Below are 11,592 nucleotides of genomic sequence, written 5' to 3'. Positions count from 1 at the left end.
CCACAAAAATGGTATTATATTGTTTCATGCTATTATATTATCAATCACCAACTGGCCTATGAAAAATGGCAATAATCCCTTTTCAATGTCCACTCCTCCCCGACCTAGCTACTCAAAATGGTAAGTCAAACACCGAATTATCAGACATCAAATGTGCTAAACCTAACAGATTGAAAGATGCGTGGTCCTGGCGAGTGCGAGTCCTCGTTGGGATTCGTGTTGGCATCCGACAACGAGCAAGTCATTCGTTGGGAATTATCAAAAAACTGACGTCAGCTAGTAGATAACATTTCTCTAAGTGAAGGAAATTGCTTCACACACGATAGTCTTCACACGATCTAGAAACGATGCTCCCTCCCCAACAGTGCTCTTGAGAGCACGCTCGCTGTTGGCGCTGCCACGACGGAATCGTGCAGGCGCCGGCCGTGCATGTGTCATGTGTATAGCAGCGCCGCTAAGTTAATGGACTAATGACACATCTCACTCCCATATTTAAGGTCAGTGTCCTCAAGTAATAGAGTAAATTGAATGTTTTCTTAAAATAATACTACTACCAATATCCTAGGAACGGGACTCGCGTCCAAATTCTGTCGTGTTTAAATGCCATTAATCCCCCTTGCCATATCACACCGCTGAATGCAGGAATGCTTTCTGTCAGAAAAATACCTTACCATACAGACGGTGACACTGCGAGCTCTCTCCCCCAATTACATCTACATACAAGAGACCCTGTCCCGTTTGTTTCGGTTTCGATGCTACATACATCGACCGATCGTACGTCGTACTCCCTCCGTCCGGAAATACTTGTCTTAGAAATGGCTACCTAGTCGTCGGTGAGGGGGGCAATGGGCAGCTTCCCGCCGTACATCTCCGGCACCTGGCTCTCATCCATCTCCCGCCGCAGCGCCCCCTCCAGGCTCTTGTTGTCCACGAACACGAACTTGTCCCTGGTGTTGGCGTCGATGAAGGGGTAGACCATCTTCCAGGCCTTCATGAAGATGTAGGGCACGTGCACCATGAGCGCCTTGCCCAGCCGCTCCGGGTAGTAGCTCTGCATGATCTCGATGGCCGCCACGTACGCGCGCACGTCGCAGTTGGCGTACCCCCACCCCTTGAGGTCCACGACGACGATGAACTTGTCCTGCCCCCGTGGGATCCTCGCGCAGACACTGTCCAGCAGGTACACAACAAGCCCTGCACCGGATGAAGGTAACCAAGATCGTCAAACTCCATCGTCGATCATTAGCAAGCAAAGATCAGAGGCCATGGGAGTGAAGGTGGGGTCGACGTGCGTACGCTTGAAGCCGGCCATGTCCCGGTTGGCGGAGAAGTGCTTGGCCGGGAAGGCGAGCAGGACGGGGCGGCCCGCGCGGTCGACGCCGCCCATGGAGGCCAACTCTCGCGACGGCTCCGCCCGCACCAGCTCCGCCGGCATGACGGCGCCGACGCCCCCCGGCACGGCCTCCCGCCTCCACGCCACGAACTTGAGCAGCAACGCCGAGGCCTTGCCCACGTCGTGGCCGCGCGCGCGCAGGAACCTCCGGAGCGTCAGGTTGTCCACCTCCTGCAGCGTACGCGTCAGTATACTCGATCAGGTAAAATACTGAATGGAATTAACTAAATTAATACTGTACTAAATTCTCCTAGCCGCATGCATATATAGACCTACAAAGAATCAGTACAAAGGTTTACTTAACCTTTCAAACTAATTCTCTTTCCCCTTGAATTTAAGTGGGGTTAGCCCCCTCACCCCTCTACCAATCAAAATCATCCACATAAGTTTGTATGTAATTTTTTAAGTAAACCTTTGTATATGTAGTATTACTCTGCGCCATGTGTCTTGGTGATTCCAGCTTATTCGATCCGCTGTATGCTTGCTTGAATAGTTATCAGCAATGGTAGAAAAATAAGAGTAAATAGCCAAAAACTATCACGATCGGGGCAACCTAGAACTATCACCTTACAAATTTTTGTCAAAGCGTACCAATTTCGCACTAACTTTTTGCTAAAAAATACCCGTTCGAGTTAGGTACCTGTTCGTGCATTTTAGAATCGTTCATGACATGGTGGCCCCACCTGTCAGGGCTAACATGGCATAAAATGTCAATTCCGTTAACTTTGACCGTTATATTGCCGTTATTACAGGTGGGACCCACACATCGGCGTCAACCATTTTCTCTCTTGAGACATTTTATCTATGGGGATATTTCCTCAAGCAGCTTGTAGACGGTGGCGTCGTGGGCGTTCTCCACTGCGAGGCTGACCTCGCTGAAGTGTGTGGCCTCCTTAGGTCAGGTCACAGTGATCTCGAAGTTGCACCCGCCCAACACCATCATGAACCGGACCAGCATCTCGCCGGCGTACCAGTGCCGGCCCAAGGCGCCCGCCTGCTAGACACTTTCATCGCTCGGCCGCAGGCGTGGTTGACGACCAACCATCTCAGCTTCAGCTCCACCGGAGAGAACGCCGCTGCCACCGGTGCCGGCTTCTTGTAATCCACGACCTCGACGCGGATCTATGAGCTAAGGAACCATGGCGGCGATACGCGGGCATCTCCACCACATGTGACAACACGAGGGTGCCCCTGCAATACACGTCCACCGCGGAGACGATCTTCGCAGGGATGCCGTCGTCGCCGAGCTCCCGGACGTCCGGTCTGCGAAAGAGGAAGCGTCAGCGAAGAGCCGGCGCGGCATCACCGCGGAGAGGAGCCTATGCTGGCCCGCGAGGGACGGCCACTCGGCGAGGCAGAGCGCGCGCCACATGTCCGGGGCTGTGTGCGTGCGAGCGGCTGGTTTGACCGAACGGACGAACATGAAAATGCTTCGCCCAGTGCGTGTGTGCGAGTCCTTTCTCTTACTGAAAATGGCGTGTGGGTCCCGCATGTCATAACGGTCAATATAACAATGCAGCTCAATGGGGTTGACTTTGTGCCACGTCGGGGTCGACGGGTGGGCCATATATATCATAACCACCCTTAGTTTTTTTTGAATACAACCACCCTTAGTTTGAGGTCAATAGGTCATCAACAAAATACGGTAGTTTTTAGAAGAAGAAAATAGCACAAAATTAGTAAGTTTTGGAAAAAAGATTTGTGAAGTTGTAGTTCTGAGAAAAAGGTTGTCTCAACTGTGATCGTTTTTGGCTATTTACTCGAAAAATAGTAGGGCCGGCGCGGCGCCCATGCTTCACATAGCCACGTGGTTCTGCTAGCTAGAGGTGAGGTATGAGTACGATACGGCTGTTCCCTTCACTTGTCCTGGTGCATCTGGTTGTTCAGTCAAGGATCAATTTGTTAAGATGAATCCCCCATAATCTGTCCATACAACCAACTGCTACCGAGATGCTCTGTATGCCTTATTTTGACCAATTAAAGTGACAGGTTACCGGCCGTATAACCTACTCTTATATTCTTTTTTTAGGGGATCCTACTCTTATATTCTACTGATACGTTCATCTCGGTACAAAAAAAAGGAAAAATCGGTTATTTGCGTTCTGCTCGCAATCTACTCCCTCCGCCCGAAAATACTCGTCGAAAAAAATAGATGTATCTAGACATATTTTAGTTCTAGATACATCTATTTTTATCCATTTTTCCGACAAGTATTTTCGGACGGAGGGAGTATCTATAAAACTAAAGCATGCAAACGAAACAAGGAACGCGGCCGGGGATTTCTGGATAGTTGCATATCGATCGCCGCTGTCAAACTGACAATAGCAGAACCGTCGAGCCGTGCATATCATCTCTCAAAAGGAAGACGTACGACAGCGACGAAAGATGAAGGAAGGAACGTACCTTGACATGCGGGTCCTGGGCTCCCGCCATGGCCCTCAGCTCGGCGACCTTGAGCCACTCCCCTTCCCCGGCATCTCCCCCCACGCTGCTCGCCATCGATCTCCCCTCCTCCCTGCTCCTGTCCTTCTTACTGGTACCGTGAGCACTCGTAGAGCGGGGGGGTGTGTGCCTGTCTGGTCTCTGGCTGTGCAGGAGGAGAAATGCAGGATAGAAAGGGAGTGGCAAGCTACTACTAGTATGCACACGTGTTTGACTTGTTAGGCCACGCTGCGAGACCGGTGGAATATAAGCGGGAGGAGAGTGTGAAGTGATTCTCCGTTCCTCTGCTTGTCGTGGCGTCGGTTGCATTGGTTTTCCCGCGTTCCATTCTCATGGAAATTTTTGTAGCACGGATGCAAGTTTGACTTCTCTAAGCCGGCTGCTATTGGTCTTGTCTCCGGCCGGAGAACTTTGATCTCGCTCCAACATAGTCATACTAGCCTATGCCAGCGCGGCACGCCGCGCTCGTCTATACAGTTTGGTTATATACATTGTGTTTATTTTTTAAAGTAAATGCTATTACTTTAAGATGGAAGATTATTGTATGTAAAATTATGAATATGGAAAAATACGATAGAAAAATTTACTGCCATCACACATCATGCATGCTACCAAACAGGGAAATACATGTTTGATACATCTCCAGTGGGGATCATTTATTTTGGCCAAAGTGGCGCAACTCAATGCAAGAAGATAAATAAACATTAATAAGTATTGTTAAATTAGATCATCATGGTGTGGCCTCGGGTTTTATTTCTGAATGTACTTCATGCATGCAAGTACGTCATCTTAGAATATGCACGCGGGACATAATTTGTGTGTGGCACAGGAATTTTTCGTTGCATTTATTGTCTGTTCATGTGACGGATACGTGTAGTCCTTGTATGTATATACGTATTTTCCTCAAAAAGAGGGTAGGTAATTCATGATATTCAAAAGGGAAGATGAAACTTGAATGTACACATGGTGTCGCTTAAGAATTGGTTGATATTGTTTGATCGTGATATTTATTGTTGTTGTTTGCGCAGTGCGGAGGAAAGTAAAGTTTTCGGAAATTATAATCCTTTTTTAACGGTTGCATGCCTGCTGAGTGCATATTATGAGGTTAACATTCTTTTTAAATGAATACCTGCAAGAGAGAGCGTGGCTACATGCATGCGTGGTACTCCTAGATTATTTTATTAGCCACTTATATGGAGGTGGATCCGTGGATGTGACTTATGCATCGCTTGTTGAGTTGTGCATGGTAGATTATTGTATTAGTTGTATATGCATGAAAAGGTAGATGTGACTATGGTGCATGCATGGCGGACCTTCTAGGCCCTTGCGTAGATACGCGTTTAGCCGCGTGTCGCCTAGAGTTGCACTGCCGCTTGATTTAGCCAATTACATGAATGTTTCTGGGGGATTATGATAATGTTTTTTTTGCGGGAAATTTTGATAATCGTTAAGCTTTAGTTTCCAAATTACTGGATAAAATGAAGACACTCTCATTCATCATAGTGTCCGCGCGTGTTGGGCGACCGCGATTGACGCGTCAGAGACTCCCGCGGTGCCCGGCGTATGGTTGCTCGTGGACTGGCGGCATCACCAGCCTCTTCACATCACAGGCATTGGCCACCCGATACCGGCGGTGTTGCCGACGGAGTAGTCTGCTCCGCCGCAGCCGCCAATCCTCGATGCTCAAAAAAGAGTAAAGAAGCAACAGTAGAAGAGGGACGCCGAACATAGGGCAGAACGACCTCGCCTGGGCCACGCGGATGGGATCCAGCGGACATCGGCGCGTGCATGCGCATTCTTCCTCTCGCTGGAGTGATGACCCACCACGCCGGCATGAGGAGCTGGAGCAGCGCCGCCGGGCGTCCAATCCACCAACAGATACTCAGGAAAATGGGCCTCCAACGCCGCCGAGTCCATGACGGCGCTGGTGAGCTCCACCGGCGGGCAGCGTGTATGGGGGCTGGCTGGGGATGGAGGTGAGGAGGGGTCATGGAGGAAACCGGCGGCGACGTGTGGAACTGGTGCGGAAGAGAAAGGGGCGACGCTGGTAGATCTGGTGCGTGAAAACAGCCACGGGTGCCCCGCGCTGGCCATCACCATGGTCGTGGAGCGCGAGCTCGTCCATCTCTGTCGCGACTTTGCCGACCGTCGGCACCACCGTGTTTGGCCCCATCGGCCGGAGGCCTCCCACATCCGCTACCGTCGCGCTTTGCAGCTAGCGTGCCTCCTGCGTCAGATCGATATCCAGGCGGAAGAGAAGATACACACATGAGGAATAAGGGAATAGGTCCTCTCCGGAGAAACAAACCATGCCTGGACTTCCGCCCGTCCGAAAGCCTCATCGGTGCGCCGAAGAAGTCCGTTGAGGCTCACCTTGCCCGTTGGACTCCTCGGACAACGCGATCCATAGCCTAGCGTGCACGCACATCCTGGCCGGCCCCGGGTACCTCGCACCTTGCTTTCCAAACTATGCGTGCTCCATCGCAGGGCCGCCGCCGATGGCTTGGACGGCGACGGCCAGCAGGTCGGCCTCGACGCGTGCATGGCGCCGCTAGTCTGGAACGCTACGCAACTGGCTTGCAACATAACTGAAGAGAATCCCGTATTTATAGGTCGATAGGAATTCCAGAAAGCATGATACATTGAGCTATCGAGAAGGCACCGGTTACATGTCAATATATTCACGCGTCAATACTCGCAATAGCCGGTACATGCAAAAAAAGAAAAACCCAGCCTACTTCTACGGGCCATTGAGAAATAGTAAGATGCATGCAAGTAGCGAAATCGAAAACCACCTCCCAAGGCTGCATGCATGCAGATGCTAATCCAAAAGGCCACGCGCATTGACCCACACCAACCCATGCAGAGGAAGAAATCACCAGAAACGCCCACCCAATTCATGTGCAACCAAGCCAATCCACGCACGCATGAAGTAGCCGACAAGGAGACAGATCGTGGGCAGCAGGGAGACAGACCGAATGCATCTAGCCACGCACGCAACCCATGCAAGAAAGTCAGCGAGACAGGGTTGGCCCACATGCACTCCAAATCAATACCCAAAATAGCTACACGCACACGCGAAAGGAAAATTTTGTAGGGGAAACTACAGTCACACACACATTTCTACCCCCCAGCCTCCCAAAATAACGCACGTGTCCGCATTCCATAAGCCACCTAGTCCCAATCAGCCAAGTGGTGAAACGTGAGGGTAAAAACTTTCCCGGATATAGTGGCTTGGGTATTACTCCCTCCGTCCCAAAATTCTTGTCTTAGATTTGTCTAAATACGGATGTATCAAGTCACGTTTTAATATTAAATACATCCATATCTAGACAAATTTAAGACAGGAATTTTGAGACGGAGGGAGTACTTGCTAAATTCAAAATGTTAAAATTATTTACCTCACATAACTAGTGGCGGAGCTAGCACTTCGTGGAAGCCCGGGCGCACCGCATACTTCATTACCTCACGTTGTGTACCGAGACCGAGTATTCGATATTTAGTTACACATATAAGCAGTAATACGTTTCGTAGATCGTAGATGTACTGTACATAACACGAGATAGACAACATATACTCACTAAACTTTGTGAAACATCTTCAAGCATATTAGCGGTGTGACACAGACGTAAACGTATGTACAATATCACCGACTACGCCGGCTTCCATTGTTATGTGTTATGCTCCAAATTCAAGTATTGACCTAGGTCACGTGTGTTATATATACCTCTTGTAAGCCGTAGCACGGGATATGTTGATCAGTTGTAAACCCCCAGCGTTTGTAACCTCCCCCGATATAGTGAAGTTTGGTTGGCTGGCGCCCGTGGTTTTCCCCCCTTCTTGTCGGAGGGGTTTCCTACGTTAAATCTCGTGTCTCCTGCTTGTTTTTCGTTCTTCGTCGAGTTGAATTGCCTGTCGTATCTCTAACATCCATGACATCTGGTGTGATGCAAACGTAAACGCCTCATCATGCACTCCCCTCATTGACTTCCGATGCATCTCTTTCTTAGCAGAGATGATCTCGAGCTACACCGGCAACAAAAAGTAGGTAGCTAGCTCAGATAGCATGGGGACCTAACTCTTTGTCACCACATTATTGAGCAAATACCCGTCAACTTTCACAATAGAGAGATCACCCCGCTGCCTCAACTCCCAAACGATGAGATGAAGCGGCGGATCAATAATTCTCATGGAATCGTATGGCGATTGTACCCTCCTTTTGTATATCTTTGTTTTTGAGTTACGTGGCTTCTAGTACCTTCTCCACCTTTGTCGTGGCTACCCTATGTTATCGTGATATGACATGGAAAGTCATGAAGAAGGATTGGATTTGGTAATAGGCCATCATACCAGCTCTATATATCATAAAATTGCACAACATTACAATCCTTGATGTGTAAAAGCAATTTTATGAGTCATGCTCTACCAAAGCAAGTTACATTACTAGTCCCATCTATCTTAACATGCCACACAAAATTACAAATTTAGTTCGGTGCAAGCCATGGCTATCTGGTTTATGCGTAACAACCTGCAGAACATTACAAACTAATTTCAGAAAGTGATACAATCTAGATGAGTATTTCAGAAAGTGATTAAGATGAGGCATGTTGGTTATCAAGCTTTCCTAACAGTCGATTAATGAACATCCAAGAATACACATGTAATAATTAGTGCCACCAAACACAAACAATATGAAACTTTCGAGAAGCATCCAAACACTTTTAATAAAAGCAAATGCAAAGAGTAAAAGAGAACATTCCATGGCATCTATAAATAGGCATGCCTCAAGATGACCATCATTCATCCTTCACATAGCAAGAGCACAACAACAAAGCCAATCAAGCAGTAGCCAACACAAATCCACCATGAAGACCTTCCTCGTCGTTGCCCTCCTTGTCGCTGTGGCGACCATTGAACCCGCCACCTCCGATATTCTACGTAGTGATCAGCCACAACAATCATTTCCGCAGCAACCACAACAGCAAACCATTCAGTCCTTTTTTGAACAACAATTGATCTCATGCAGGGATGTCCTGTTGTTGCAGTGCAACATACTGGTACCGTCCTTCAAGTCACAAATATTGCAGGAAAATGTTTGTGCGGTGATGCGGAAAGAGTGTTGTGAGTAGTTCAGGCAGGTCCCTGAGCAATCACGATGCCTGGCCATCAATAGTGTCGCGCATGCCATTATTTTGCATGAGCAACAACAACATCAGCAACAACAACAACAATACTCGTGGGGTGTGGGCACCTTCAAGGTACCTCAACAACAATACCCGTCGGTCCAGGGCTCCATCCAGCCTCCATTTGAGGCGATAAGGGCATTTGTCTTGCAAACACTACCGGCGGCGTGCGGTGCGTATGTCTCACAATACTGTTCCACCACCACCGGCTCATTTGGCGGCTTCGTTGGTAACTGAACAAGAGCTATAATACTAGATAGATTGTTCACCGTTGCTTAGTCGATGGTTCGATTGATGTAGCGACGACAAATAAAGTGTCATGCACTATCGTGTGCGAACCTGACATGTACTAGTTTTAATTGGAAATAAAAGACAAGCATATTTCTTGTCTGCATATGGTTTCTTTGTTTGAGTTCACTCAAGCCCATGTTGAGATGTTCACACTAACAATACTATTATGCATTAACTAGCTATTTGTGTAGCGTAGTAATCTGCTATTTTATGTAGTGTAGTAATTTGAACATAATATAACTGTTGCGAAACTTGTATACATTTTTAAGTATTATCAAAGGAGCAAGGACAAACCATATTTTTTTTAAGAAATGGAGGAGGACCCCCAGCCTCTGCATCTGGACGATGCATGCAGCCATTTTATTAATTATTAACACAAGACCTTACAAAGTCATACAAAAGTAAGACTAAAGCCACCGTCTAGGCAACATATGTCGCTATTCCTATCCAGTTGATGAAGGGATGCTGATAGTTTGGGCCTAATACCAAAACAGACCTCGCAGCCAAACCTAACATTTAAGACCTGAGGTCCCAACCAGGACGCCTGCCGGGTATGGGGCACCCACAAGTCCGGCACACTCCTCAACCTGGACGCCTGTGTGACGCCCCTGATTCAATCGTACACTAATCATGCACGCAAACGTGTACGATCAAGATCAGGGACTCACGGGAAGATATCACAACACAACTCTAAAACATAAATAAGTCATACAAGCATCATAATACAAGCCAGGGGCCTCGAGGGCTCGAATACAAGTGCTCGATCATAGACGAGTCAGCGGAAACAACAATATCTGAGTACAGACATAAGTTAAACAAGTTTGCCTTAAGAAGGCTAACACAAACTGGGATACAGATCGAAAGAGGCGCAGGCCTCCTGCCTGGGATCCTCCTAAACTACTCCTGGTCGTCGTCAGCGGCCTGCACGTAATAGTAGGCACCTCCAGTGTAGTAGGAGTCGTCGTCGACGGTGGCATCTAGCTCCTGGGCTCCAGCATCTGGTTGCGACAACCAGGAAGAAAGGAAAGGGGGGAAAAGGGGGAGAAAAGCAACCGTGAGTACTCATCCAAAGTACTCGCAAGCAAGGATCTACACTACATATGCATGGGTATCTGTGTAAAGGGGCAATATCGGTGGACTGAACTGCAGAATGCCAGAATAAGAGGGGGATAACTAGTCCTGTCGAAGACTACGCTTCTGGCAGCCTCCATCTTGCAGCATGTAGAAGAGAGTAGATGGTAAGTTCACCAAGTATCATCGCATAGCATACTCCTACCCGGCGATCCTCTCCTCGTTGCCCTGTTAGAGAGCGGTCACCGGGTTATATCTGGCACTTGGAAGGGTGTGTTTTATTAAGTATCCGGTTCTAGTTGTCATAAGGAAGGTACGACTCCAAGTCGTCCTGTTACCGAAGATCACGGCTATTCGAATAGATAAACTTCCCTGCAGGGGTGCACCACATTACCCAACACGCTCGATCACATTTGGCCGGACACACTTTCCTGGGTCATGCCCGGCCTCGGAAGATCAACACGTCGCAGCCCCACCTAGGCACAACAGAGAGGTCAGCACGCCAGTCTAAATCCTATGGCGCAGGGGTCTGGGCCCATCGCCCTTTGCACACCTGCACGTTGCGAACACGGCCGGAAGCAGACCTAGCCTAGCAGGCGTTCCAGTCCAATCCGGCGCGCGCCGCTCAGTCGCTGACGTCACGAAGGCTTCGGCTGATACCACGATGCCGAGTGCCCATAACTGTTCCCGCGTAGTTGGTTAGTGCGTATAGGCCAGTGGCCAGACTCAGATCAAATACCAAAAACTCGTTAAGCGTGTTATTTGGAAATAACCGCGAACGCCGACCAGGGCCAGGCCCACCTCTCTCCTAGGTGGTCTCAACCTGCCCTGTCGCTCTGCCACAAAGTAACAGTCGGGGTCGTCGGGAACCCAGGCCCACCTCTACCGGGATGGAGCCACCTGCCCCTTCAGCCCCCATCTCCGAACAGTATCATAAGTAATGTAACAATATAAGGTATATAGTATATGCCCGTGATCACCTCCCGAAGTGATCACGGCCCAATAGTCTAGCATGGCAGACGGACAAGAGTGTAGGGCCACTGATGGTATACTAGCATGCTCTACTAAGCATCTAGGATTGCAGGTAAAGGTAACAATAGTAGTAGCAAGGACAGGCTATGCATCATGATAGGATAAACAGAAAGCAGTAACATGCGACCCTACTCTAATGCAAGCAGTATAGAGAAGAATAGGCGATATCTGGTGATCAGG

The 11,592-nt window shown here is 48.8% G+C and overlaps 1 protein-coding gene and 1 pseudogene across 1 annotated transcript; one reads left to right on the top strand and one right to left on the bottom strand.

Annotated features, from left to right (window-relative positions):
- Window positions 1-598: 598 nt before the first annotated feature.
- Window positions 599-4,199, bottom strand: LOC123080383 (phosphatidylinositol transfer protein 3). Its single transcript, XM_044503290.1, has 3 exons — window positions 3,797-4,199; window positions 1,297-1,564; window positions 599-1,194 (listed from the first exon to the last, which is right to left on the bottom strand). Exons 1-3 carry the CDS (start codon window positions 4,142-4,144, stop codon window positions 824-826), a joined length of 987 nt encoding a protein of 328 aa, XP_044359225.1. The 5' UTR covers window positions 4,145-4,199; the 3' UTR covers window positions 599-823.
- A 4,454-nt stretch (window positions 4,200-8,653) lies between these two features.
- LOC123080382 (alpha/beta-gliadin clone PW1215-like) lies at window positions 8,654-9,414 on the top strand (annotated as a pseudogene).
- Window positions 9,415-11,592: the final 2,178 nt, after the last annotated feature.

This window comes from Triticum aestivum, chromosome 3D (genome assembly GCF_018294505.1).
Source record: "Triticum aestivum cultivar Chinese Spring chromosome 3D, IWGSC CS RefSeq v2.1, whole genome shotgun sequence".
Lineage (NCBI taxonomy): Eukaryota > Viridiplantae > Streptophyta > Magnoliopsida > Poales > Poaceae > Triticum > Triticum aestivum.
The sequence above is the reverse complement of the archived record's forward strand: the minus strand, read 5'-3'. Positions and strand labels throughout refer to the sequence as shown.

What these genes read in the sequence shown, in the direction of transcription:
- LOC123080383 (XM_044503290.1), bottom strand. Translation starts at nt 4,144, where the DNA reads ATGCAACCGACGCCACGACAAGCAGAGGAACGGAGAATCACTTCACAC. An exon ending in CCCAGGACCCGCATGTCAAG is followed by an intron (nt 1,565 to 3,796) that starts GTACGTTCCTTC and finishes CGTACGCTGCAG; the next exon opens with GAGGTGGACAACCTGACGCT. An exon ending in GGACATGGCCGGCTTCAAGC is followed by an intron (nt 1,195 to 1,296) that starts GTACGCACGTCG and finishes CATCCGGTGCAG; the next exon opens with GGCTTGTTGTGTACCTGCTG.